Source organism: Rhea pennata, chromosome 5 (genome assembly GCF_028389875.1).
Source record: "Rhea pennata isolate bPtePen1 chromosome 5, bPtePen1.pri, whole genome shotgun sequence".
Taxonomy (NCBI): Eukaryota; Metazoa; Chordata; class Aves; order Rheiformes; family Rheidae; genus Rhea; species Rhea pennata.
Window position 1 is genome coordinate 60,456,118 of NC_084667.1, and position 24,975 is coordinate 60,481,092.

Below are 24,975 nucleotides of genomic sequence, written 5' to 3' on the forward strand. Positions count from 1 at the left end.
GAGATTGACTTTATTCTCTTCTTTAACTGCAGCGGACTTTTGTTCTGGAAGCTTTTAGCCTCTTTGAATTCATGTTTGAGATGTAATCACTGTTGCTGTGGAAATAAACGTGATGGCACAAAAAGAAAAAAAAATGCTATGAAGTGGGGACTAAGCAATAGGAGCAGATGAGCTTACAAAACAAAGGACTCTCTCATTCTCCAAGTGTTGTGTCTAACAAAATAAAATATGAGGCAGAGTGACTGAAAACATCTTAGAAAAATTGACTGTGCTTAGCTACATTATATAATAGGACATTAGTGAGTCTTTATCTAAATTACACATTCGGAGGCATTTCACTCATTCTGTGTCTCTAGGCTTCATAAATGTTTTTTTTTCCTAAATCTTCCTCCCATTACAAAATCTGAAACTGTGTGCCTAAAATTTTTATATATGTATGTACCATTACTAAACTACAAATACTAGTACTTTAGTGTTCTTGCTTAATCTCCCGTGGTTCAGGGAACACTGAAAAACAAAGATTACTGTGTGCTTGATATTACAGATAATATCCTCATCTTTGAGGCTCTTATCTCCCGTGTGGCCCTTCCTCCAGCAAAATTCAACTGCTGCCACAGCTTTGCAACTCAAAATCCAAAAGGACTTCTGTTTGTCCTCCCGTGTTGCATGCTCCCACCGCAAAGGGCTGAAGTAAAGAGAGAAGAGATCAGAAATCCTCCTGTGCAGTCCATGCTCTTAACTTTAACCTTTGCTGGAAATGAGTTCTGCTTGAATCCAGGCAGGGACAAACACAAAAGCAGCCCTCATCATGAGACCTTGGGACTACGATTCCTACAGCTGTGCAGTAATGACATTCTCGGCATGGCAGATTGCTATCTAAAACCAAGCTAATTATTGGGAAGAAGAATGTTTGCACAAACACCAATGTCTCGCAGACATTCCTGAGTTCTTCTGCAACCCGCCTTCATGTCAAAAGGCCAAAATGTTTCAGTACTGCTGAGGCATAGGGCATAACTGTAAGTAAAATGTGGAGAATGATGTGGATCCCAGAACAACAGGGAAAAACTAGCTCAGAGGGAAAAAGCTCCGATACAAATATTAGTCTATGTAGTGAGAACTAAGAGCAATACTGGCTAAGAATGAGTTGGTATTAGCTCATTCCACTGAAAAACATTTTTTTTAAGAGTTCAGTCCATTCAGGGCTATCATCCCCCAGAGCTTCAAAGCAATACCTTCCATATCTGCTGGTGTTTTCTTTCAACCTCTTTTGCTGTGGAATTGAGGAAACAAGAGCCAGCACATGTCCCTCTGTTGCCTAATGAGACAGGCATCAGTGGGATTATCAGTCTTGGACTGGGGCTTAGGACACAGCTTCTGCTCCCAGCACCACTCCCAGTTTTGCTGGGTGAGCCTAGGCACAGGGGATGCTGGTGAAGGCCCCCAGCTGGGCCTCCTTTCCACCAATATTGCTCACTGTCACAGAGCAGCCAGATGTAAGCAAGGAGAAGGTGGTCCATGCAGTGGACTCCTATTTGCACATAGATATAGCTGGCAGTGGTATGGCCATGCAAGCAACAAGGCACAGCAGCTGTCTGTGCAGCTATTCCAACTTTATCAATGCTCAGGAAGGGTCCACAAGGGAAAGTGCACCAGCAATGATTAGGGGAGAAATGAATGTCATTTTTCTCATGGAAATGGTGCTACAGACAGACATTCAACAGCACATTTGGCAATCACACCTTCTCCAGGGAGGCATAAGAAGAGCCCAGGAAGAGGTTCAGCCTGCTTTTCGAGGGTGTGAGGTTTCCAAGCGCAAAGCACTCACTGCAGATGCAGGACTGGGGAAGCAACTCAGCTCCCTCATGCCCTCAGCCCATCACGTGTGCATCCAGCCCTGGACACACATGCACAATGTGGCTTTATCTGAACAAAAGAGCACTTGTGTGCTCACTGTTCGCCCCCATGCTCATATCTGCTTCTGTTAGAAAGGATTTTGGTGAAGAAAGAAGGCATTTCCACAGCATTTCATTTTCTCCCATTACCCTCCTTTTCTGAGCTTTGTTCTAAACTCTTAAATGACTGAGACCTTTTACAGCCCAGAGGTTATAAGCGATCTTTCATAAGAAATTTTAGGGTCATGTGCACTTGTCACCCTCATGCACAAATTGGGAAGCACAACTGACAGTTATTTTGTGGTAGGGTAGGAATGAGTGAAGCGATGATGTCTGGAGGAAGGGGAACCAGCTCCCTTGCCCTCTTTTACCTGCCCTCAGTACAAGCCATGGTGGGCAGCAAGTCTTTTGGGTGTAACACAGTCCTGCAGCCCCTCTGCTACTCCATGGCCCTATGGACACAGCTGGTAAGTGGATTATAGTATTTATTGGCCCACTGCCACAGCACATAGAGTCACCAAGTGGGAGAGAGGCCACAAGCTTAACACTGAAAATGCCTGAAATGGGCTTATGCATGAATAAGTGTGTGTGAGGGGGGAGCGAAGAGCATGCCCATCACCAGCAAGGAGCAAGGCACCCTGCCTGCTTTTCACGTGGCCAGCTCCGTTCGTGTACTAGGACAACCCCAGAAAGATAAGGGAAGAGACAAAGACAAAAGAGAGGAAAAATGGACTTGAATGTGAAAGATTTGCATTCTCTGTTCCCCTTCACACAATGAAGTAATAAAAACACACAGAGAATGAAAAAAGCCAAAATCGAAAATAATAGCAGCAGCAAAAGGCAAAATTTCCTAAATAACAAACAACTGTTTCAAAATCAAGTTTAAATCCTCAGAGGAAGACTCCAGAGGACACAATCATTTTTTCTTCTGCTGTATAGATCTCTGTAACAAATTAGGTACCCACCTGGGTATTGCATAAGGTACCAATTTAGAAACATTTATTTTCAATAAAAGAATAGCAAAAGAGCTATGCTGGCTAACTGCAGTCCCCAAGAGATGCTGTCTTCTTCCCTTTCCCTCTTCTCCCACTAGAAACAGTGGAAAATTTTATGAGAAAACAGTAAAATCCCAAGTCTCATTTTCCTATTTGAGATCTCTAAGATGCTCAATACTGTGTTCTTGTCCTGCAACTATCCTCTAGTCTCATGCAATCTAACTGGAAAGTCTAAGGCTTGGGTCTCGTCAGCTTGCAGCAGCCCTTTGCAAAAACACTGTGTCCCCCTCTCCCCACCCCTGATTTCTCCTGCCACGTTTCCAGCCCGGGCCGCAAAGCCGAGTGCCGCTTACTGGCTCTTTGCTTGAAACCAGAACTGAGTCCGGTTCGCTCAGCACCTGTAGGAGACCCCACTTCTGACCCATAAATGGAAGTAAACTTTTCCACCAAACTCTCCCATTTGACTGATAATGGGCAGGCTTAATTCCAACATTTCACTGTTTATCTGTAGATTTGGAGCATTTTGCAGAAGGTAAAGACGTCCTTCTCTCCTTTTGGCACATGTAGAAACTGAAACACTTTAGTTGCTGGCAAACAGCAGACCCGGGCGTAGGGTCCCCAGACTAGGTCTGACTGCATTGGATCTCTGATCTCTGGAGCAGTCTGTTCCCAGGTTTTGTGATTTCCCCAGGCACCTCCTGGCCCCAGGAGGCGGGTTTGGGGATTCAAGCCCTGTTGCCCGGACAGTGGAGTGAGCCAGCCGGCGCGGCAGCCCAGGGCTCAGAGCGAGGATGCTCACGCCGCGCTCAAGCGGCCGTGTAGCTGCCCTGGAGCAGCCGAACGGCGGCCGCGCCACGCCTCTGGCAGGGGAGAGTGTGTGACCGCAGTGAGCCCACGGAGCCGCGTGGCAGTGGAAGGGGCAGCCAGGCCGCGCTGCGCCGGGGTCGCCCGTCCCTTCCGCGGGACCCGCGCAGGGGCGGCATCGGCGGCGCCGCGGGGCCAAACTTCAGCGGCGGGGCAGGGCAGCGCCCCGCACCGCCCCGCACCGCTCCGCACCGCCCCGGCCCCGGCCCCGGCCCCGCCGCCGCCACCGCCCTGCTCCGCCCCGGAACCGGGCGGCTCCGGCGGGCGGGCAGAGCCCGGCGAGCGCGGCGGCGGCGGCGGCGGCGGCGGCGGCGGCGGCGGCTGCGGGAGGGTCCGAGGTGCCCGCGGCGGCCGCTGCCCCCGCAGGAAGGCAGCCTGGGTAAGGAGGGGGCGGCCGGGGGGCCGGGGACCGCTGCGGCCTCCCGGTGCGGCCGGGGCCGTCGGGGAAGTGCCACCGCTGGAGTCCAGTGCGCCGCTGAACAGCTTTCCGCGCTATGTCAGGGCGGCGGGCTGGGTCGCGGTGCGGCGATACCACGTAGCGGTGGGACGTGGTCTGGATTGCGGGTGCAGCGGTACGATGTACAGGTGGGATGTGGTCTGGCTTGCAGGAGTGGCAATATACTGTGTATAGGTGGGACGTGGTCCAGATGGCAGGAGTGACAATATGTTGTATAGGGTGTACATGGTCTGGATTGCAGGTGTGACCGTATGCTGTATAGGTGGAATGTGGTTCAGATTAGAGGTGTGACAATATATTGTATAGGTGGAACATGGTCCAGACTGGAGGTATGACAATACTCTGTGTAGGTGGTATATGATCCATTTTGGAGGTGTGACAGTATACTGTAGAGGTGGGACGTCATTCAGACTGGAGGTGCGACAATATAATCTATAGATGGGACATGGACTGGAGTGCAGGTGCAATGATACAAAGAACAGGTGAGATGTGGTGTACAGGGGTGATGACGTGATGTGTAGGCAGGACGTGGTCCTTTCGTGACTGGGTGTGAGAGCATGGCTACTAGCATATAGCCTGCAGCAGCTGTGTCTGGTCCCGGGGCTGGGCCAATTTCAGACTTTTATTTTGAAAGATTATCTTGTCCGGTGGCTTTCAGTCAAGGTCTGCAAAATCCTCCCCAGATTTTCTTCCATACTTCTGTGGCTCCTCATCTCCCTTTTACTCAATAGCTCTGCAATGCTGAAGTGGCATCTTGCAACATCGGCAACATGAGCCAAGTTCTAGAGCTTGGGGGAGATGGAGGAGTGCTCAGATACACTGATCTTGGCAGAAACACCACAAAATGGTGTTTGTGGTACTCCTTCCTAGTATCAGATCATCGCTGTGAACTGTATCTCTTTTTCCTCAGATTCCTCAGACCGAGGAACTTCTCTGAATAAATGGCTGTGAAACACATCTGAGTCCCTGGTACTCTGCACAGAAACTTCTGGCCTAAGTTGGTTAAAAAGAAAAGTTGGAGTCAGCAGAGTTGCAGTTGAGCTGAAATTGGTCTACTGAACTTGCTCACAATTTGAACTGTCTGGCCAGTAATCTCATTTCTTTTTGATCTACTTAAGCTTATTTTTCCTCTACATAAAGGAGGCAGCTGCCGAAACTTGGGGGAGGAAGAAAGGAGGGAGAGGTGCAGGAAGCTTTGAGCATATGCAATTCTTTTTTGGTCTCGTTATAAGTCAATAATGCCATTCTAGGCTGTTGTCCAATAATTTTGCTTCAAAATCAAAAGCAGTGCACAAGATTGTGTTGTAAAAGATCATATGAATGTGGGACAGGAAGAGACGTCGCAAGCCAGCAAATCCAGGCACTGTATGATATTACTGTAATTCATTTGTTCCTAGTCTTCTGCAAAGAGGAAGTTTCAGAGCCTCACTGAACTGATAGTTATAAAATTTGTACCAATATTCAGCTTTCTCTCACTTTATACTTACCGAACGACTGTTAGTTCTCCCAGTCTGGTGGTTTTAGCTTTTATATGTATAGAAATAGTAGTTATGTTCTCTGCACTGTGCAGTGCCAAGCAAGCCAAAACTTGTAGCCTGCTTTTGTCGAGTAGATGCCGACTCCAGCTGATCCCCTGGCAGTGCTGCTCTGTGCTTGCTGCGCTCCACATTCCTCGTGAACGAGCAGAGCTGCAAGCGTTGGAGGTCTGCCCAGTGCCTTGGACAGAGACACTCATGCTCTGACACCTCATCTAGAAATGAATACCTCACCTGGCTGGCGTTGCAGCTTACCTCCCTTGCAGGCTCCTGCCGTCCTGTGATCAGAGCAGGAAACTGGACTTTTCCTCTCTCCTCTGCAAAGCTCAGCGCTGACGCACTCACAGCATCCCCAGAGCTCCGGTTGTTCGCCCCTGAGTGTTGGAGGTTCACTTTGTGCTATCACAGCTGATCTTACTCCACCCCTCATATTAATCCCATTTTTATAGCATATCCTCATGCTCTGCATTGATGAGATCTTCTCCCAACTCTTTCCTACTAGCGCACTTCTTTCCGTGAAAGTGTGATGTAGAGAGAAGTAGGATGAGGTCTCACTGACTTCTGGTAGTGGCCAAACTCAGACTTACCCATTCCATGGGACTTTTTAGATTGGTATCCAGTTCATTGTAAATTTTCATCTTCTGTAGCTTAACTCCCCGTTTTTTTGTGAGTTACGTATCAAGTGGCTACGTCTGTGATGCTTTAGTGGAATGCATAAAGCTGAACTCTCCCCCCTTTCTTGTGTGCCAGACATGCCTACTATTTTTCCCAGAGTGATTGGGGTAGAAAATTGTTCTTATCCAAGCAAACTATGTTACATTTTGCCCCTATTTCCCCCCCCATTTACTTCAATTTCTTCAATTATTTTTTTTGCAACAATTATCCTATTGACAAGGGATTTTTAATCTCAGCATTCTACCATAACCAGCCATGAGAAGAAGAAGGGAGTAATTCAGCAGTGGAGGGCAGCACACTGGAACAGATTGCGCAGTGAACAGTGTTCATAGACCCTAAACAGTCAGGGGAACTTCAGACAAATTTGATGCTAATATCTGCTCTCAGATTTAACTCCCAGCTTAGTATCCTTGTTCTTAACACTTGCAATAAGGTCTTTCAGTAATGACTCAGAGTAAGTACCACCCACTAAATCAACAGAGTCAATTCACAGGATCGCGCAGCAGCACTAAACAAATCCACCTCTGCCTGGTACAAAATACTGCAAATTGGTACATGCAAACAAACCATCACAAGAAGTTATCCTCTGTTCCATTTATTAAAATTGTACATTGCTTTTTATCTGACAAGGTGAAAATAAGCTAAATATTTTGCAGATGCTAGCTGTAGCCTTGCAGTCTGATACTCCCTCAATATCAATGCGAGAGGAAGGGCCTCCTGATAACGCTCAGAGCAATGGGGCTGGAATGACTAGGCTGAATAGACTCTGATTGAGACTATTATAATCTTTTTGGTATTATCCACCAAACTCAAAAGTATTTCAGTGTTTCTCAGCATTGCATGTGTAACAGTTTATCATATGGATGTTTGTTAAGTGCTGTGCTGCTGAGGCTGCCTTCATCTCCAAGTTGCTAGAAAAAGTGTTGAAAGAGCAAAGTACTGCAACAGAACAGAAAAACAATTGTGTATTTAATTATACAGAAAGCTCTCAGGTTCCATGCTGTAAGTATCCAACCAAGATGCTGAGATTAAATTAAGAAAAATAAAAAAGTTACATCAGTTCTTGAACCTTGGCTTTGCCCTTTTAATAGATGGTGGCGTCTTGCTAGTGGTGCTAGTATCAGTGTAGGCATGGCTTTTGTCACAGAGTTCCAGTTGTTCCAGATTTGGAGGTGTGCTGTAGGAATATAAATGAAGAACAACAAGGGAATATTCCCCTCCCCCCCCCCCCCAAAAAAAAAAAAAAAAAAAAAAAGGTTGCTATATTTGTGTGATCTCTCAATACAGCTAAGGATTCTGGTCAAGGCCATGTATTGCCTGGTTCTTTTTTCCTAGGAAAAAATAACTATAGTGAGCAGCAGACAAGCCTTATAATTGCTACCAGATGTCATCAGTGGTAGACAAGGAGCCAACTTTATGAGATTGAATGTAGATACAAATAGGAAGAAGGTGTGTGGAATTCTTGAGCCCCTGAGTCATAGCATATGATGTACAAGAGCTTTGCAGTTAAAAATAATTGGTTGTCTAAGGTGGCAGGTAAACATTTGTTGCAATTTTGTCAATATAGCCTTTCATATCTACAAAAAGCTCAGAGAAAGGGTCTGTGTTTAGTAGGACAAAGATTTTTCTATTTGATGTAACTAATCGGTATTGTGCCCAGATTCAGCTGTTTCTAGCAATTTGATAACTGAGCTGACGTTTTAAAGTGGAAAATGCTGAAGCCACAGGTCAGTGAAAATCTTAAGCTAGCAATAGCGTTTGCAAAAGCCACTGTAGCATTTCATGGTATACTTCAAGGCACCCTGGGAAACCTACTGAGCTAATAAAGGAGACCTCCAAAGCCAAAAGGAGAACCAGGACACAGTGGATGAAAACCTGTCCCAGGACTGGAGTCACTCAATCCATTGCAAAATGTTTTCACTACCCTACTTCCCCTCTGGAAGGGACATTATTCCAGTACTGTCCATTAAATAAATAAATAAAGGCAGATGAAGAGCTGCCAAATTTTAGAACTGGTAGGGCCTGTGCAGTGTTCAGCTTGCTATGGTTATAGTAGATGTCACCAGGTGGTGCTATGTTGCATTGACTTCCCATTTGTTTTTTTATCATGACTATTATTTTGTTTTGGCTAAAATGTATATGGTATTGATTTGGAGGAACGCTTCAGGGCAGAAGAAGAATTTGCTCTTTGCTGTGCAGCTCCATTAGAGTATTTCGTTCAAGTGTCCTCGGCCAGTTCTTTGTGCCAGCAGGACAGCCCTGAAAGGAACGTGCGGGAAATTCCAGTCAATAGGTTGAGCGGCTGGTCACAGAATAGCTGCAGGTTCAACCTGCAGAAGTACCTACTTCTCCCAAAATCCGCCTTGCAGAGCCTGCTGTTGCTCTGCTCTTCCTGAGCTGCGGCCTAATGCTGAAGTCGGAGCAGGACACTGCTGATGGCAGCAGGCACAACAGGCTAGAGGTTCAGTGCTTCCAGCCATCTCGGGACTTCATTTGTCTCCGTGTTTCAAGCTGGGAGAGCTGAGGCATGTTTTAACCAGCAAGGACAGCAGAGGAATTTGGAGTGAAGTGAGATCACTCCAGGAAAGTGTGGGAAAGCAGGCACCCTGCAGTCATAAAAACTCTGAATTTATTTGTAATTTAAAATGGAAAATATTACGGTTCTGCCCTTGCATAGGTCACATGAAGCGGGGGGAGAAAAGCCTCTCCTCCAGCCTTCGGCAGCATGCGTTAGGACCGAGGAGGTTACGGTCCCCGTGTTCCCAGAGCAGCAGGGCCCCTCACAAGGTGCCTCTTCCCACCGGGAGCAGCGAGGAGGCAGGGCAGCATCCCTCGCTGCTGCCCAATGCAATGAATGAAGGTGGGGGGGGGAGTTCTTTCTTTCTTTTTTTTTAACTTCAGTTAGCAGGTCTGTTTGCCTTGATGGAGCTGGGAAATAACTTTGTTACGCTCCCTTGTCTGACAGTTAAATGGCATTATTTCTAATAAGGCAGCTATCTCTGTGCTTCTTATGTTGTGCTGGTTTCCCCTGTCTGGAAACTGGCTGCTTCTCATCCATCCTGCCTGGCATGCTTTTCTGTTAAGTCATTTCACAGCCTTCCCCAAAAAAAGAAGAGTTAAACTCTAGTATAATTTGTGACAGAGCCCAGCCCCAGGTGGAAATATGAGCTTCTATAGTATAAGGTGACCATTTTTTGTGAATAGTGGTTCCCCCCCCCCCCACAGTCCAACAGGAAACCAAGCTATGGCAAGTCAGATCTCTTTCCACCAAGAGATTTCCAGCAAGGTATTTCTCATAAGACCATTACATGTTCAACCTCAGGCTCAACTTCTTATATTTTGTCTCTCAGCTCATATCTTTACTGATATGAACTGTCACACCCTCACTTTGCTGAAGCTCATTTAGTGCTTCCCGGCGAGGTGGCCTGCCTGTTGTGGCCACCTTACAGCGTTGCTGGCCAGCGCAGAGCTCATCCCAGCCTTGGGGTGTACTGGAGGCCCCTGCCCCGGTTGCTGGGTCCGACACCGAGGTTTTGCCCCCTTTGCTGGACACAGCTGCAAACTGCAGGCCGCTGCCTCCCAGCGGGTTGTTGGCATGAGTAATCCTCCCTCCCGCCTCAGGAAACTTCCACAATTTCCTCCTTTGTGCATTTCTATCTCAGAAATGGCTGATTCATTCCCTGAAGCAGATTAATTGCTTCTGCTATTAAAAAAAAAAAAAGAAGAAGAAGTCCTTTAAAAAAAGTCCTTTAAAAAACGTCCTTTAGAGTTGGTCCGCTTACTTTCAGCTGCATGTGCAATGCCATAAAATAAATATACTTCTGGCTGGAGCAAAAAAGTTTGCAGGGAGAAAAAAATAATGTGGGTTGCAATATTTACCCAGCACTTCAGCACTTCAGCAATGGGCTCTGCAATTCATGAAACATTCCTTAACTTGTCTTGACTTATATGACAATGGTTGCAAACTTGAACCTGCCTTGAAGGTGAACTGGGAGACAAGTATTTTTGTTCCCTGATATTTGTTGTAACTCTTTTCCTTTTGCTTTATATCATGACGATGCAGCACTCAGTAGCTTGTGTACAAAGCCTGACTGAATTGCTCCGTTTCTTCTTCTGAAGGCTGCTTTCCAGCCCGCTTGGCTCCATTCATTTGTTTATGCACTAATGGACTGTGGTTCCAAATTTCAGAACAAACTGTCCAATATTCCTGAGTTATTTTGAATTTATCCAGTCCTGAGGCTTCTTTTCGAGGCCTAGGGACAAATTCTGGTTTTTGTTATTTCCATTACTGCAGATGCATTGAATATACAACTGTAACCAAGCCCTAAATGTGGCCTCTGCTTATCTATGAGAAAGCCAGAGGGGAAGGGCTATCACAAAGGTGAATTGTTTTACAAGCCTGCAATTCCCAGACCTGTGTTCTGATAACTCCCGCAAGCAAGTGTTGGAGCAAGCCATAAGTGTAGATATGAGTCACTTATAAAATGTTACCCTAATGTTAATTGTATATTTATATGTTGGGTGAGTTCAGTGATCTTTCTGTTGAAGATCGGTGAGAGTAACATGCTCAGCAGATGTAAAGCAGCACAGCTCTTTGGGCTTCACTGGAGCCATGCAAATTTATAGCAGCTGAGGGTATGACTGAACAACCAATTTCTTTGCAAAGGTAAAAGAATAGTATCAGCTACCTGTTGATTTAAATTACTGCATGAGAAGTACTAAGGGAGATTGAAGTGTTATTAGTAAGACACCCTGTTTGTAAGTTAAAACTATTTTTAGCAAAGCCATTTTCCCTCCAGCGTGAGAATATCTCATCATAAACCTTCTGATGGTTGGACCATTTTAAAACCCCATCACTCTGATTAAAAGACTGTGGGTTAAAACTGCAAAGAGAATTTCCAGGAGTGACAGTTTTACGTCCTGTCAAAACAACTGCTACGAGTATTGTAGCAAAGTGAGGGGTTAAGCTAGTCAATGGGCTAGAATTACTGCATTTAAAACTAACTCTAAATTGTCTTCAGACTGTTTCACTCAGCAATAGAGAAAATAATCTGAAAGGAATTTTGGTGTGGATTAGTTTTGCAATAACACCAAGCCAGGCATCTGCTCTGTGCAAGAATTTGTTTTAAACAGCTCAAATGCATAACTTTTGGAATTAGCGACTGAGCACGTCCTCTGGTTGCTCTTAATATTATGTCCATATGCAAACAAGCTCCCAGTAAAGCAAATGGCAGAGAGGAAGGTCTGATCCCCTTAGTGTGTGCATAGCCCAACAGCCCAGCATCGCCTTTGCCTGCGTCATTAGCGATTGTGGCTATGATCAATCTTGTCTGAGCAGAAACATTCAGCATGTTTGCTGTGGGCCATTTGCTAGGTAAGATACCGGCCACAGTGATTCATCAGCTGCTGAAATGGAAAAGCAAATCTCGTAGGAGGGAGTCACGTCTGCAGCCTGCTTGATCCTGGAATAAATGCCGCTTCCATAAGTGCCGGTCGGGTGTTCTGCTGTCTCCATAACCGTTTTCAGCAGAGGTGTCCTCAAATGCAGATACGAATCTGAGTAGCTCTTTGGCTTAGTGGCAAGTGCAGCCCTTCCCTCTGCAGACCTCTTACTTCACACCAGTTTTTAGGGAGCAGCAATGCCTGCTGAAGACCTGCATCCCTGTGCGAGCATGGAGGGTCTGCGCACATGCAGAAGGAATAGCGCTAAAAACTTTGAGCAACCTGTCTGAGTATCTCCCCGTGGGGCAGGGCTCAAAAGGTTTGTGCTCCAGACAGGTTTTCCCCAAAATGGGAGACCCCCAAAGGGGAACAGGAGCAGGCAATGGCATGGGGAATTCGAGATTGAAGCTGTGAGGAGCTGACATGGATATCTTCCGGGCTGCCACAAATGCCAGTTGGGCACGTTTTCCGTGAGCCAAAGAGAGCCCACCTAAAGGTCTCCAAGAAGAGAGCGCTGCAAGTGAGAAGGAAAACCCCGGTGCTGGGGAAATGCATCTGCAATGTGGAGTCTGTCTTTTTACTTCTGATTACACAGCCATGTTCCTGCTGCAGAAATGCAGTTGTATGCTGCAGGGATAGAGAAAACAGCTTGCAGGAAGAAAACGGACAGTTTTCGACCTCAGGCGGTTGAGCCTGGCCCCAGATTGGTCTGTAGTGGCCTCGGCCGCTGCCTCTGCGCGATGCTGGGCTGCTCGCTGGGGCCAGGACACCGCTGCAGCAGTACCTGGGTACCAGGGCCCACATCTGAGCACGACGTGCACTGGAGGATGTGAAGCCCCGCGAAAAATCGGATCTGAGGCACCTCAGAGTGGTGGCCGCTCTTTTTCTTCTCTCAGCTTCACTTTTGCAACTTTTAGACAGGCCTGATATCATCGTCTCATTTGTGGAAGGTGTCATGAAAGCTGGTTAATTCATCTGCAAGTCAGTGGAGAAGAGCACCTGGAAAATCTGGTCACCAGATAATTTTGTCTTCCATGCGGTCAGTGAGGGCCGTGAATAGGGCAGGGATGCAGGCAGAGAGCAGTGCAAATACAGGAATATTCCTGCACCTGTGCACTGAATGCAACAGGGTTACTGTGGAAAACTGCTCAGGGTGAAGTGGAGGCTGCATCCCTCTGCTTACATGCACCGGAACGGCATTCGAGTTGTCCAGGCAGCCTTAATCTCGGCACTACCTAAGTGGTTTCCCTGCAGCCTTCGCTCAGATAAATATATATGTTTGCAGAATAAAATGAACTGAATAACGGTCAGCCTCTTTGCTTAGCCTCTGATAGCCAGTGTGAGCACGCCTGTGTTTTAGAAACCGAGGAATGGGTCTGTGCCCTTTGCTCCAGGTGGGACTGCTGATGTAATTTAGATTTTTTGCAGAAAATGTTGTCATCCTGTGTGCAAACAAAGCACAGCTTCCCACTGTGAAGGGAACTTTCTCCCCAGCTGGAAGCACCTCCCCCAAAACAGGGTGGCTTTTGTTGCAGCAATTTCCTAGCGAAAGAAAGAGCTGTCAAGCTGGTGTGTTAGATGTTTAATGCAGATCTATCCCACTAAATAAAAAACAGTTCCAGGAAGTGTGCATGTGTGGCACTAGCAAAGTCCTTTATTTTCTTTATCTGTAGTATCCATCAGATAAAGACTACTTCAGAGGGTTTTGGCTTTGTTTTTGTTTTTGTTTTTTTTTTTTTTTTTTTTTTTTGTTGTTGTTTGTTTGTTTGTTTTTTGTTTTTTGTTTTGGTTTGGTTTTGGGGTTTTTTTTGTTTTCTTTGTAGCAGACTCTAAAGTGAATGTACTTAGTACAAAAGAAACCAGAGAGCTGGTCTGTGAAAAGTAGGCTGGAGGGTTGTCAAAAACATAGATAGGTAAAATCTCCTCCTCTATATGCAAGGGGAGTAGAGTAATTTAGCTGGTGAGTAGCCAGCTGTGCAGCTCCCTGTTTTGCTCCCGTGACTTTCTGAGGCTGCTCCAATGTCTCCACTTGCACAGGAAGGAGCAAACCTGCTGATTTCACTTTGTTCTTCAGCCCTATCATGCCTGGCAAGAGTCACCCCTGTCACACCCCATCTGCTTCCCCAGCAGCTATTCTGGAGTTTCCTGCCTTCCTCGTAGGACAGCGCAATGCTGCAAAGGACAAAGTCCTTCCCTTCCTCGTGGGTGGCAGGGAGGTTGCACTCTCTCCCTACATTAGGATGTCTTCACACTGCCAAACTCACTTCATCGCTCTCGAACACTGGCTGTGCCCGTATTTGACCATGGATGAGAAGCTCCAGCCAGGATCACCTGCAGAGAGCACCGCCATCGCAGCAGACTGGCTGGCATCTGTCTCTGCCAACCAGAAATGAGCTGGGCATCTCGTGTCTAAAAGCCTTGAGACTCGACTTACAAGAAAAACCATGGGCACAGGAGCTGATTTGTCACGTAAACATAGAGCGGCAAGAGGGTACTGATTGCTATAATTAAGAATAATCTAATTCTTAAAGGCAAATTAGGCGTATTTATTTCTATTTAATTGTATTCCTGCATTTCATGGACCCATTGTGTATTCAGGCAAGTGATTGCGGTGTGTTCTGGAGGTGGCAGAGCAATGCTGGATGTTGAGATTCTTGGGTTTTCTTGTTTTTTAAGTGGGATTAAACTCTCAGTTCTTGGTTTAACCCATCTAATTTTAATGTACTTATTGTTCAGAGAGCCACAGAATCATGTGCTAGAAAATTGGGGTAACATGGATGCTAATTTGCTGAGGGAAATTAGCCCTCTCGGTGCAGCCTGAAAGCAACGTCTCTGGTAGAACCTCATTGGTGGAGAGATGGAGCCATGAAAGGATCCTCATTGCACTCTGAGGTGTTTCAGTGCAAACCTTTGCTCCCGAGGACAGCACTCAGCCCTCACCTGGGAGACAAGTCTTTGGGTTTCCCCACTACCATCCAGTCTGTCTCCGTGGGGCTGCGAGCCTCCCTCCGAAGAAAGAGGCACACACTCATGGAGAGGAAACCCAGGCTCCCCTTGTTTCCCAGGCTATGCCCCAAGCGGTCAGAGACATGTCCACAGTCTCGTGCTCTTTCCGGTCATTCCATGCAAAGCGAACATCTTTGGTAGGAGGAAGTGCAGTTGCATTTCCACCCCAGTGCAAAGGACAGCCAGGGGCAGGGTGGTTTGGACCCTCAGGTGTGTGAACAGCCTCTCCTCACCGTGGTTGGAGAGAGTCGCATCTCCCGAACGTGGCTGGGAGCAGAGGTCCGCGGGGAGGAGCAGGATGCGCTCGCGCAGCCGGATGCAGCAGGTCCCCACACTGAACCCGCCTTGAGAGCAGCGTTCTCTCGCGGGGGCACAGCCTGGCACTGCACCGCGCGCGGTGACGCGACGCCGAGCGCAGCCTGCCAGCAGGCCCAGCTGCGCTGGCAGGGCTGGAAACACCTGGAAGCAGCGCAGCCCACCCATGAGCTGCAAGCAGGAGGCAGGCTCCAAGCCCAGACTCTGCCCGGTGCCACTTGTGTTCGCGTGCCTGGGGGCCTGCAAGGGGAAGCTGCAGCCCTGGGGCTGTATTTCAGCTTTTTAGCTTGATTTTTCTGTTTCTGGCTTTTTTATTTTAATGTAGCAGAAGAGGCAGCCTTTGTACGAACAGAAACGTTTCTGGCATCTCTCACAGATTCAGGGTTCAAGTGAAACGTGATGGGAGCTGATAGCCCTTTAAATCTCTTCCTGTGATTGAGAGCACTGGAATCTGCCACATCAACAGTCCTTTCTTTGCAGGATTTCTTTTCCTTAGCCTCCCCCCCCCCCAGCCTGCTGTGAGCCTCATTCTACTTCTCAGAAAATTAGTTGCTAATCTGATTCCTGGGACTTGCGGATTACGCTTCAGGAGCGCACGTAACAGAGTGAAACCCATTTGCTGATGTAAAATCCATCGTGAATTAACGTTTATCTCGGATCGTATAAGCAGACACTCAGACGGCTTCCAGCAACAGGCCGGAGACTCGCGCGGAGTTGTTTCCCTGAACGCTCAGTGGTTAAGGCAAAACTTGGTTTAAAAGTGCGTGGGGAAAATCTTCTCTTAAAAGCTAGCTGTTTTGGACTGAAGGGCAAACGAATGTGTTGGTAGCAGGGCTGGAGGCGGTGGAGCTGTGCTTGTGTGCGCGCAAGTGTCAAGTTTCCCCACGAAGGCAGGAAAATTGTTGCCAAGGGCTCCAATTTTGGGTCTGTTCAAGTCAGATTAAAGGCCTCGTGGAGTAAGAAAGAGGCGGCACCGGGAGTCCAGCCACTGTCAGTGCAACGCAGTGTTGAAATATTCCCCATTTAATAACAACTGGCTTTCGGTTAACGCCTCCCGAGAGGATGACCGGCTGCGTTTTCCAGCTGTGGACTTTCTCTTAAGCAGTTCTGGCCCTTTTGGCTTTTGAAACTGCTCTCGGCCGAAAGCCCCGGTGCCACGGAGCGCCGGAGCCAGCAAAAGCAGCACGGCTGGTGCGAGGAGCTGCCGCCGGTGCCTGCCCTCCCCTCCCCGCCCCGCTTCTCCGTCCTACCCCCTTCTTCCTCTTTTCTTGCTTTTTCTCTATTTTTTTTCCTTTCTTTGCCACATCAGTTCCCTGAGCTGAGTCACCACGAGTCCGGGCTGCTTTCCCGTTACCGGCTCGGTGGCCGGAGCAGGTCACCGCTGGACGCGGTGCCTAAGCCTGCAGCCTTCCCCGTGCTTCCAACCTCCGTGCCCGAGGCGGGTGATGAAGGACACGCGGACGCCTTTCCTGGAGGCTACGGAAAAGGTGCTTGCTGGCACCTCTTGGAAGTCTCTTATTTACGTAGCATTAGACACCGGCATCCTGTTGAGCTGTCTTACACTGGGCAAATAGCACACACACACGTTCAGGGAGTTAGTACGGACTGAAGCTTGCTTGGCCCGGAGGGCGAAAACGAGCTGGGCTGGGAAGTGAAAGTTTGCATCGCTCTTTTGAACGGATCCTTCCGTGCGGGAGAGGCGAGAGCGATTTGGCTTCAGCTCTGAGGTAGGAGTCCTTTCCTCTGCCCTGTTTCTCTGTCCTCCTGGCAGCCTGAGGAGGTGCAATAAAAGCAGCTTTTTGGCTTTCGTAGTGTGCGTTTGCATGGCAGCTTCCCACTGAGAAGGAACTACGGGAATCTTAGGAAGTTACCGGGGCTCTTCCCGTGTTGCTGGGTGATGGACCGTTTCTGCTCTTTGTGGCACCACCAGATCAGCACTGAAAAAGTTGCACACTGAAATGCCCAAGGGCATAAGGCAGTTACGGCCGGGTAGCTGGGAGCCGCCTCCGCCGGCACGTGTGCCTGCGCGCTGCGGGGCAGGGCGGTGGGTTGCTCCGGAGCCGCGTTGCACCCAAAGGATTTCAGGGGAGTCCGGGCTAGAGTCCCACTACGCTTAACTCCGTGGTATCTCCTGAGGCTACCTGTGGGGACTGCCATGGGGTTGTATCCACCGTGGGAAGCTCTTTAATTTGGCTGACTTTGGACTGAAGTGGAGAGGGAAGATTCACACGTCCCTTCCTGCCATTTCACCTGGGCCACGATCACCGTTTCCGAAGTGCAGGTCTGACTGCAGCATCGATTCGATTTAAACCTAGCTTACTGGGGTAAGGTAAATTGGTTATTGACTGTCCTCAGCCAGCGTGACTGTTGTAACTAAGGGTGTTTTTCAAACCCATTTAAAGTTAAGCTGGTACGACTTTTAAATATAAATAAGGGCTTTAGATGTCACCAAAGATCCTAACATAAACATCCATAAGTGTCTCCCTTTAGCTTGGTCTGTATCCAGTTCCTGCAGCAGCCCACTTTATTTACTTGCATGTTTACTGGGGAGGAAGAAGGCATGGGGATTGGTTTCACCTGGGTCGTCAGGTAATCCTGCTGCAACCCCAGCGTTACCAGCGCGTTTTGAATGGACGTAGTTATCGCTTGTAGAAAACAGCAGGCGGCAGCGTAGTTGACTCCTGCGCTGGCGAGAGAAGCCGTGCCAGCACACGGCGACTGAGTAGCGGTGGATGGGACTGACTCAGTACAACACGCTCCTCTTCCTTCCTTTTTACAAGAATAAGCTAAACCGCTATAACGCACGTACATTTATACCATGGCATGGTGTAAGTATGGCCACGCTCCTTTTCCTTTTTTATGAACTGAGGTCCTTTTCACTAGCAGAGGAAGCTGTTGCCAGCGCCCTGGTGCCATCACGAGCCAGCGCACGGCCGGTACAGCGCCGCGCGGGCGGCCGCGGCGTAGTCTGCGTTCGTGCTCCCTGCTCTGCAGAAGACAAATGCTACCTGTAACGTTAGAGCGCTGCCTCTGCTTTAAGAACGCAGCCGACGCAGGCTGCTTTTTTGCCTTCTTGGTGGGCAAAGCCGAGATGAAGCACAGGCTGCGGGAGACTTCTTCAGCTTCTTCAGTATTGCCAAACAAGATTTGGCACTCGTTCCAAGACCTTTTAATTTCTTTTTAATAGTAAGTCGCCAGTTCTCCCCTCTCTTACAGCTGGGGGTCAAGAACAGCGAGATCTGAAGGCAGCCGAGATTACTGTTTGTGGCAGAAGAAGGATGGGGCAGGGGTTAGACTGCGGGGCCTGGGTCTCGGCTGGCTTGGCTGTTGTCTGTTGGGCAAACCATGCTTTGGCCTGCACGTAGCAATTCCACCTGCACCAGCGGTCCCGCGCCAAGGGGTCGGATTGGTTTCTGAAATCCTCTCCCTTCTTTCAGTGTGCAGGAGGATGATTTCATTAATCTGTATACATGCGTGCCGTTCAGATGCTGCACTGGAAAACACAGTAGGACAAATGAAAGCAAGAGGATAGGAAGAACAAACCCATCAGCCTTCTTGAAGTGTTTTGGACTGCTCAAAGCCAGGATGTTGTTCCTTTTTAGTGACTGAGTAGTCTGACATGTTGCAAAATACAAAGGCGCTGCGTATTCCCTGTGGCAGAGCGAAAACTGGAGCTACCCAGAAGCAAAACCTATCATTAGCACTCATCCAAGCAGAAGAGCCTCCTGAATACCATAAACAGGCACAGAAGGGAGGGAGGGCCCGAGCAGCAAAAAAGAGCTGTTCTATGGGGCCAGCAGTGTGCAGCGACAGCCTCATTTGGGGGAAACGGAGAACCGTGGAGCCAGGAAGGCAGCATGTGAGCTTGGGGTCCACTCAACTTGTGAAGCCTCTCAAAGGGCTGTAGGGAGCTGCTGGTGCCCTGGGCTCCCCCATCCTGCAGCCCAGAAAGGGGGAGGCTATGGTCCCTCAAGATTCAGGGCCTGCCCCCACTGGTCAGAACACCTGCGCCCTGTAACTCACCTCCATTTCCCCTACACTCAGTTATACTTAGCTGGTAAGAGGTGCCCTTTCCAGGTCCTTGCTGTGACCCATGCCATCCTTGAGGCATGCAATAAGTTAGACTGAATGCTATGCTGTACAGCCCTGGTCTGCACAACTTCCCAGGTTGGAGGAAGTACTGACATGCCCTGGTTTGTCTCCCGTGGATGTCATCTCTGTAGGAGCTAGCTTTTACTTGGTGGAGCACAGAAAACTGCAGCAAAGCACCTTGTGTTTGGAGAGAAAGGAAAAAGAAGGTTTAAAGAACTGCCTTGGATGGAGGCAGGGAGCATCACAGCTTTGCAGGACAAATGCTCCAGAAAGTTGGTAGCATGGACCACAATGTTGCATGGGTGCAAGAGGACAAGCATTTTTGATGACCTTACATTTCCCAAAGGAACTTCTTTAAACTGGGCTGCTCCACAGTATTTTTGCATTGATACTTCTTTAGGTACCAGTCTCCATCAGTCTTAGCCATCCTTGAGGGACAAAAAGCATTATCAGGCAAGGGTTGCATTGATTGCAGTGGATGTTGTGGCCTGCAAGTGTCCCCACTGCAGGTCATACAGACGGGCCACCAGGATGTGTCCTGGAGCTGTAGGAATCAGTAGCGGCATGTACTCCAAAGCCCTGCAGCTTAGCCAGGGACAGGCCATGGGCACTGCAAGCCCAGCTGGATGCCGAGGCAAGGTGTATGCAGGGCACTTCTTTTTTCTCAGCCAGCATAATGCTAAATTACCACTCTGAGAGAGCAAAATAGTTGCGCGCCATTTTAATCTCTGATATGTCTCACTCCGATTAGACCATTTACCTGCTAATACGCCCTTGTGGTCAGAGATAAAACAGAAAACTACTGGCCCTTTAAGGATATATTAGGGTGGATTTGCTGCGCTGTGCTTCACAGAAAATATAGAAAAATGCTGCATTCATAATGTATCACTCATAACTGTGTTTGTAAACAGATTTATCACACCATCTGCAGAATTGTATCATGCTGTCCTCCATATTTATTTTCTTTCCATTTATTTAGTACTGCTCTCATCAGATACATTCGCAATCTTTTTTTTTTCTTCCCCAGTGAAAGAGTACACTCTCTGTGGGAGAGAATATTTAATCAATCAAATTTGTTCAGCTTGGTGCAAAACCACAAGCCACTACTGTCCCGAGATGTACCTGCCTGGGTTTGTTTCTCTTCTCTTCACATCTGCACAGAGCAGGTGGCGAGGAAGGGATAATTTAGAACAAATACGCTAGCAAACAGGATGCCGTGTTGTTATTTCCTGTCTCCCGTTGCACCGATTTAGCTTAATTTTTAGAAATTGACTGAACTTAAAGGCAATAATGCTATTACAATCTCTATGACTTTCTGTAAGTGATACTGTATACAACCGAGTATTTGCATAACTGGGGGGGGGGGAAGCCAACCCACTATGTTATCAAGTTTGATAAGGAAGGTTTAGTCAGGTGCAAATAATAGAGTGATTTACTGGGTGTGAAAATAAGTCAGGCTGAAAGAGAGCTTGCAGAAAGCAGCTCCTTGTGCAGCCCCTCTGCTGGGTGGCCCAGACCTCGGGCACGGTCTCTCCGGCCGGGTGGGCGCGAGTCCGCTGCGCCCCCGGGGCCATCTGTGCAGCCCCTTTCATGGGGCTGGGGGAAGAGGCTCCTCCGGGCACCAACAGGGTTAAAACCGGCAGCCCGGGCTTACGTAAAACCGGATTCTCGGCTTGGTGCACGCTTTCGCTTTGGGGAGAGCGGAGAGGCTCGCTTGTGCCGGAGCAGAGGGGAGGGACAAGTCCCACCCTGTGCGTCAGGGCTGGGACGGGGCCAAGCGCCCGGGCTCGGCCCGCTGTGCAAGCGCGTGGCTCTGTGCCCGTTCCCAGCACAGGGATACAAAATCCGGGACAGTCAATTCTCCATTCTCGTCGCTAGCAGGAGGCCGAGAGGTCCGGGCTCTTCGGAGAAGGCAGGGTGCTAAAGAGACATCCCCGAGCCTCTGCTGGCACCAGGTCTGGCTCAACCTGATGGTCCCAGAGCTGAGCAGAGCCGCGTGGGCTCTGCTCCCACGCTATCTCCCACGGCCCCAAGCTCTGCCGAATGCACCGGCACCGTGCAGCTGGTCCTCGGGGCTCCGCCGCAGCCCCCGTGCCGCGCTGATGTCCCATCGCAGCCTCCGCAGAGACCCAGCTCATCTGTAAGGGCAGGAGGAAGGCTTGTTTTCTCCTTTTGTGCAAATGCTGTGGGATATGTGGCACACGTGGGATCTGTGGTTCCCTTCTGCTTCTTCCTCTGGGAGAACTTCGCCACGTCTCCCCGCGAAGCCTGTGCCTCCCCCCCCCCCCCACCCCCCCCGCAGACACTAAAGCCCATCGCTGGGCTTGGCACAGGGCAGGATTTGACGGCAAGTTTTTCGGAGTGTGTGTCCAGCCCTCTGACTATAAATCTGCTGAGGCGAGATGGCTGGGTCGCCGCCACAACCCCAGGGCTGTGATGGTGGGGGCAGCACACCTCACTGTGCTGGAGAGGGAGGATTTCTCCTTTGCTTCAAGCCAAACCCAAATTCCTGGGCTCAGGCACAGAGGAGCAACTGGAGGAGTGGCCAACTCCAACAGAACTTTTGCCAAGAGTGAGTAAGTGCTCTGGGTTTCCGACAGTGGTGACGAATTTTAGAAACTCTGACCAATACTTTGGTAGGAGTTGGGGTTTTCTATTTTTATATATATATATATATATACACACATATATATATATGGTCCTTTTAAAATTATTTTTAAGCTGTACGATATGTCTTCAAATGCTGTATTCGCAACTTCACGTTTTTCCATCATGAGCCTGACCAGCTCTCTTTTTTTCAATCAACAAAACAGTGCACAGCTGGGCTCTTGGCCAAGAATTTCTTTCCCCTTTGAAGCAAAGGGAAACTTTGGAGAAAGTTTTCTCCACAGCTCTGTAAAAGTGTATGAGGATTTTCTGCGACTACATCCCTCTAACTTCACCCCCTCTCTGACCCTTACTCAACATAGCCTTTATTGTCCTGAGCTGTGACTTAAGTGCCCTTGGCAAAAAGTTTCACCCATCGCCTTCCCCCGGGGGCTAATTATTCTAACTGTTCAGAATAGTCCATTGCCTGCACTTTGCATCCTTCCAAGAGACTTGTTTAGACCTCTAATATCATGCTCTAAATATCTACTGCAAATTATTATACAAGCTTTTCATGTGGAGATTGGCAGGGCAGTGACTACTGATATGAGACTGTCTAATAAACCATAAAACCTCAGCCAGTACATGGGGCATGCACCTCTGTTGCAAGAAAGCAGTGAGTACCTCTTGAAACACTCAGTAAAAATCGCAAGGCAGTCTTTAGAGTAAGAAGTTTATTTTGAATAGTTGTAAATGACTAGTCCTTTTTCTTGGCCTTTTGGCAAATAAACCTTTCAGAGACTTTCAGTCAGGATTTTTAAGCCTTTCCCTACATTCTGCAGGGCTAGAAACAACTGATGCTAGAGTTTATAAGGGAAAGCAAGATTCTCCTATAATTCCTTGAGTCTGGAGTTGGGGTTATGAGGGAAACCCTCAACTAGTGTGCAGTGTAATAAAGTCACAGGAGGTGGAGACTTGGTTTGGCTCTGCCACCAGTTGGCCAGACCTGTCTGCTTCTAGCTGCCTTGGGATTTACCTATAGCAGAGGCAGGCAGGCCATAGGACAGGGAATACCAACACCTCATTGCTGTCTCTACCATGACTGGTGCTATGAAGAAGTTCTGTTGTCCTCTCTTTGCAAAAGGGGTGGCAAAAAGAGGAGAGACATGTGATAGATCTGTCTACAGGGAAGCATTAGGATGATTGAGCTGAGTCCTGTGGCCAAGAGGTGGCAACCAGGGGACAGGGCAGGAGAGGAGTCTTCCCATGTTAGCCAGCTAGCCCTCAAGTTCTCCTGACCTCCCTGGGGGCTCCTCAGCCCTGTGTTTGGGAGGGTTACAGTGGTGCGGCTAGGAGGGGAGATGACGTTAGCGCCTGGCTGGGGACGCATGAGCCATCGCAGGGTCTGGTGCTATTGGCTGGCATGTGGCTTGGGGGCCAGGGAGGCAGGTGTTGGAGTTATACTGCTTGTATAGGACAGCAGAGCACCTGGGATTTGAAATGGTTGCTTAAAATATGTGAAAAGCGCTTACATTCTGTATCTTCATTACTACAGGGCTAAAAATGAAGAACCTACCTCATGCATAGTTTGTCACCCAGGATTAATTTAACTTGGTTTTGATACTTCTCTGTGGGGCATCGGTCCCTCACGTTCATTGCTGCGAACAGAATGACCGAGACGGACCATGTCCCCCAGGGAGATGGGCCTCGAAAAAGCTGTTGCCCGCCTTTGACCAGATGTACTGCTGTTTTAATAGCCCCCCGTTGCAGTTCGTCCACTTGCAACCTGTTGGGCTTTCACATTATCGCACACAAGCACCACATTTTGCAAACATATTTGCTGTTAGAGCAGACAGGAAGAGATTAAGAGATAAAATTAACCTCCACATCAGTCAAAAGAAAAAAAAGCAAAAATAACGCAGTAATCAGAGGCTCTTATGAGCAGGATATGCTCAAAATGACTTCATCCCACTACAAACACTTAGAAACTGCACAACCCCACTGGCGTGGTAAGATTTTAAAGAGGTTAAATGGGCATAAGGAGTTCAGAGCTGGTAATGCCATTTCCAACCTTGTCCTTTCACTGCATGAAAATAGGCAGAGGCTATTGACTAGTGTAAATTGGCTACTTTTAAAGCTGTATTTGATGGCTTAGATGTGCTAAGAGTCTGTCTACAGAGTTTTCAGGGTCTGAATGTAATGTGCATGGTTAAGTGGGGAATACATTCAGTTTCTCAACAGAGGACCAGTGTGTGCCCCACATACATGAGAGCTGGCCTAAGAAGAGATCTGCTGCGGCTATGGTTTAGGTCCCGATCACTGGGAGAAAAACCGCTACTGCCAAGAGTTAAAGGTCCGTCCAAAATAAATTCTCATTTTGTCTTTTTTCATCCTTTCAGGATAAACTGTTCACAATGTCCATCAAAAAGGAAGGTGCCCACAAAAAATGGGCTGCCCTGAAGGAGAAACTTGGGCCCCAGGAGACAGACCAGTCAGAGGCCAACCTGGAAAATGCAGAGCCAGAGCTGTGCATCCGCCTCCTACAAATGCCTTCCGTGGTGAACTACTCCGGGCTGAAGAAGCGTCTGGAGAACAGCGACGATGCCTGGATGGTCCAGTTCCTGGAGCTCTGTGGGCTCGACCTCCTCTTAGAGGCCCTGGACAGGCTATCTGGGCGAGGAGTGGCCAGGATTTCTGATGCCTTGCTTCAGCTCACCTGCATTAATTGTGTGCGAGCAGTGATGAACTCCCACAGAGGGATCGAATACATTGTCAGCAATGAGGGCTATGTCAGAAAACTCTTTCAAGGTAAGAAGACCTCTTTTTTTCACCCACCACACAAGCAGGGGGAGACTTTGCAGGAAAAGTTTCTGCTGTTTATCATCTCACCCTGCACTGGACATACTTTACAGATGTATCTTACAGTTATCCCACTATTCTGTCACTTTTTATATACCCAAAGGTGTTAACAGGCTTCTTGCAAGTTTTTGATTGAAACTGAATAATAACATGGATTGTTTTCCTCTTTAAAATAATACTGCTTTGAAATGACATTACCTTTGCCACTCTGTTATATAGGTGGGCTCACTTCCACACAAATGTCTTCTTAGCTCCCT

At 48.3% G+C, this 24,975-nt stretch overlaps 1 protein-coding gene across 4 annotated transcripts in view; it reads left to right on the top strand.

Moving 5' to 3' along the window:
- The first annotated feature begins 4,049 nt into the window (after positions 1-4,049).
- The window catches only part of INF2 (inverted formin 2), a 44,110-nt gene continuing 23,184 nt past the window's right edge, over positions 4,050-24,975 (top strand). For all 4 annotated transcript variants that reach the window (XM_062577064.1, XM_062577065.1, XM_062577066.1 and 1 more), the window contains exons 1-2: positions 4,050-4,130; positions 24,259-24,667. In XM_062577064.1, coding sequence (XP_062433048.1) covers positions 24,274-24,667 — 394 coding nt within the window. In that variant the 5' untranslated portion in view covers positions 4,050-4,130; positions 24,259-24,273. The remainder of the gene's footprint in view (positions 4,131-24,258; positions 24,668-24,975) is intronic.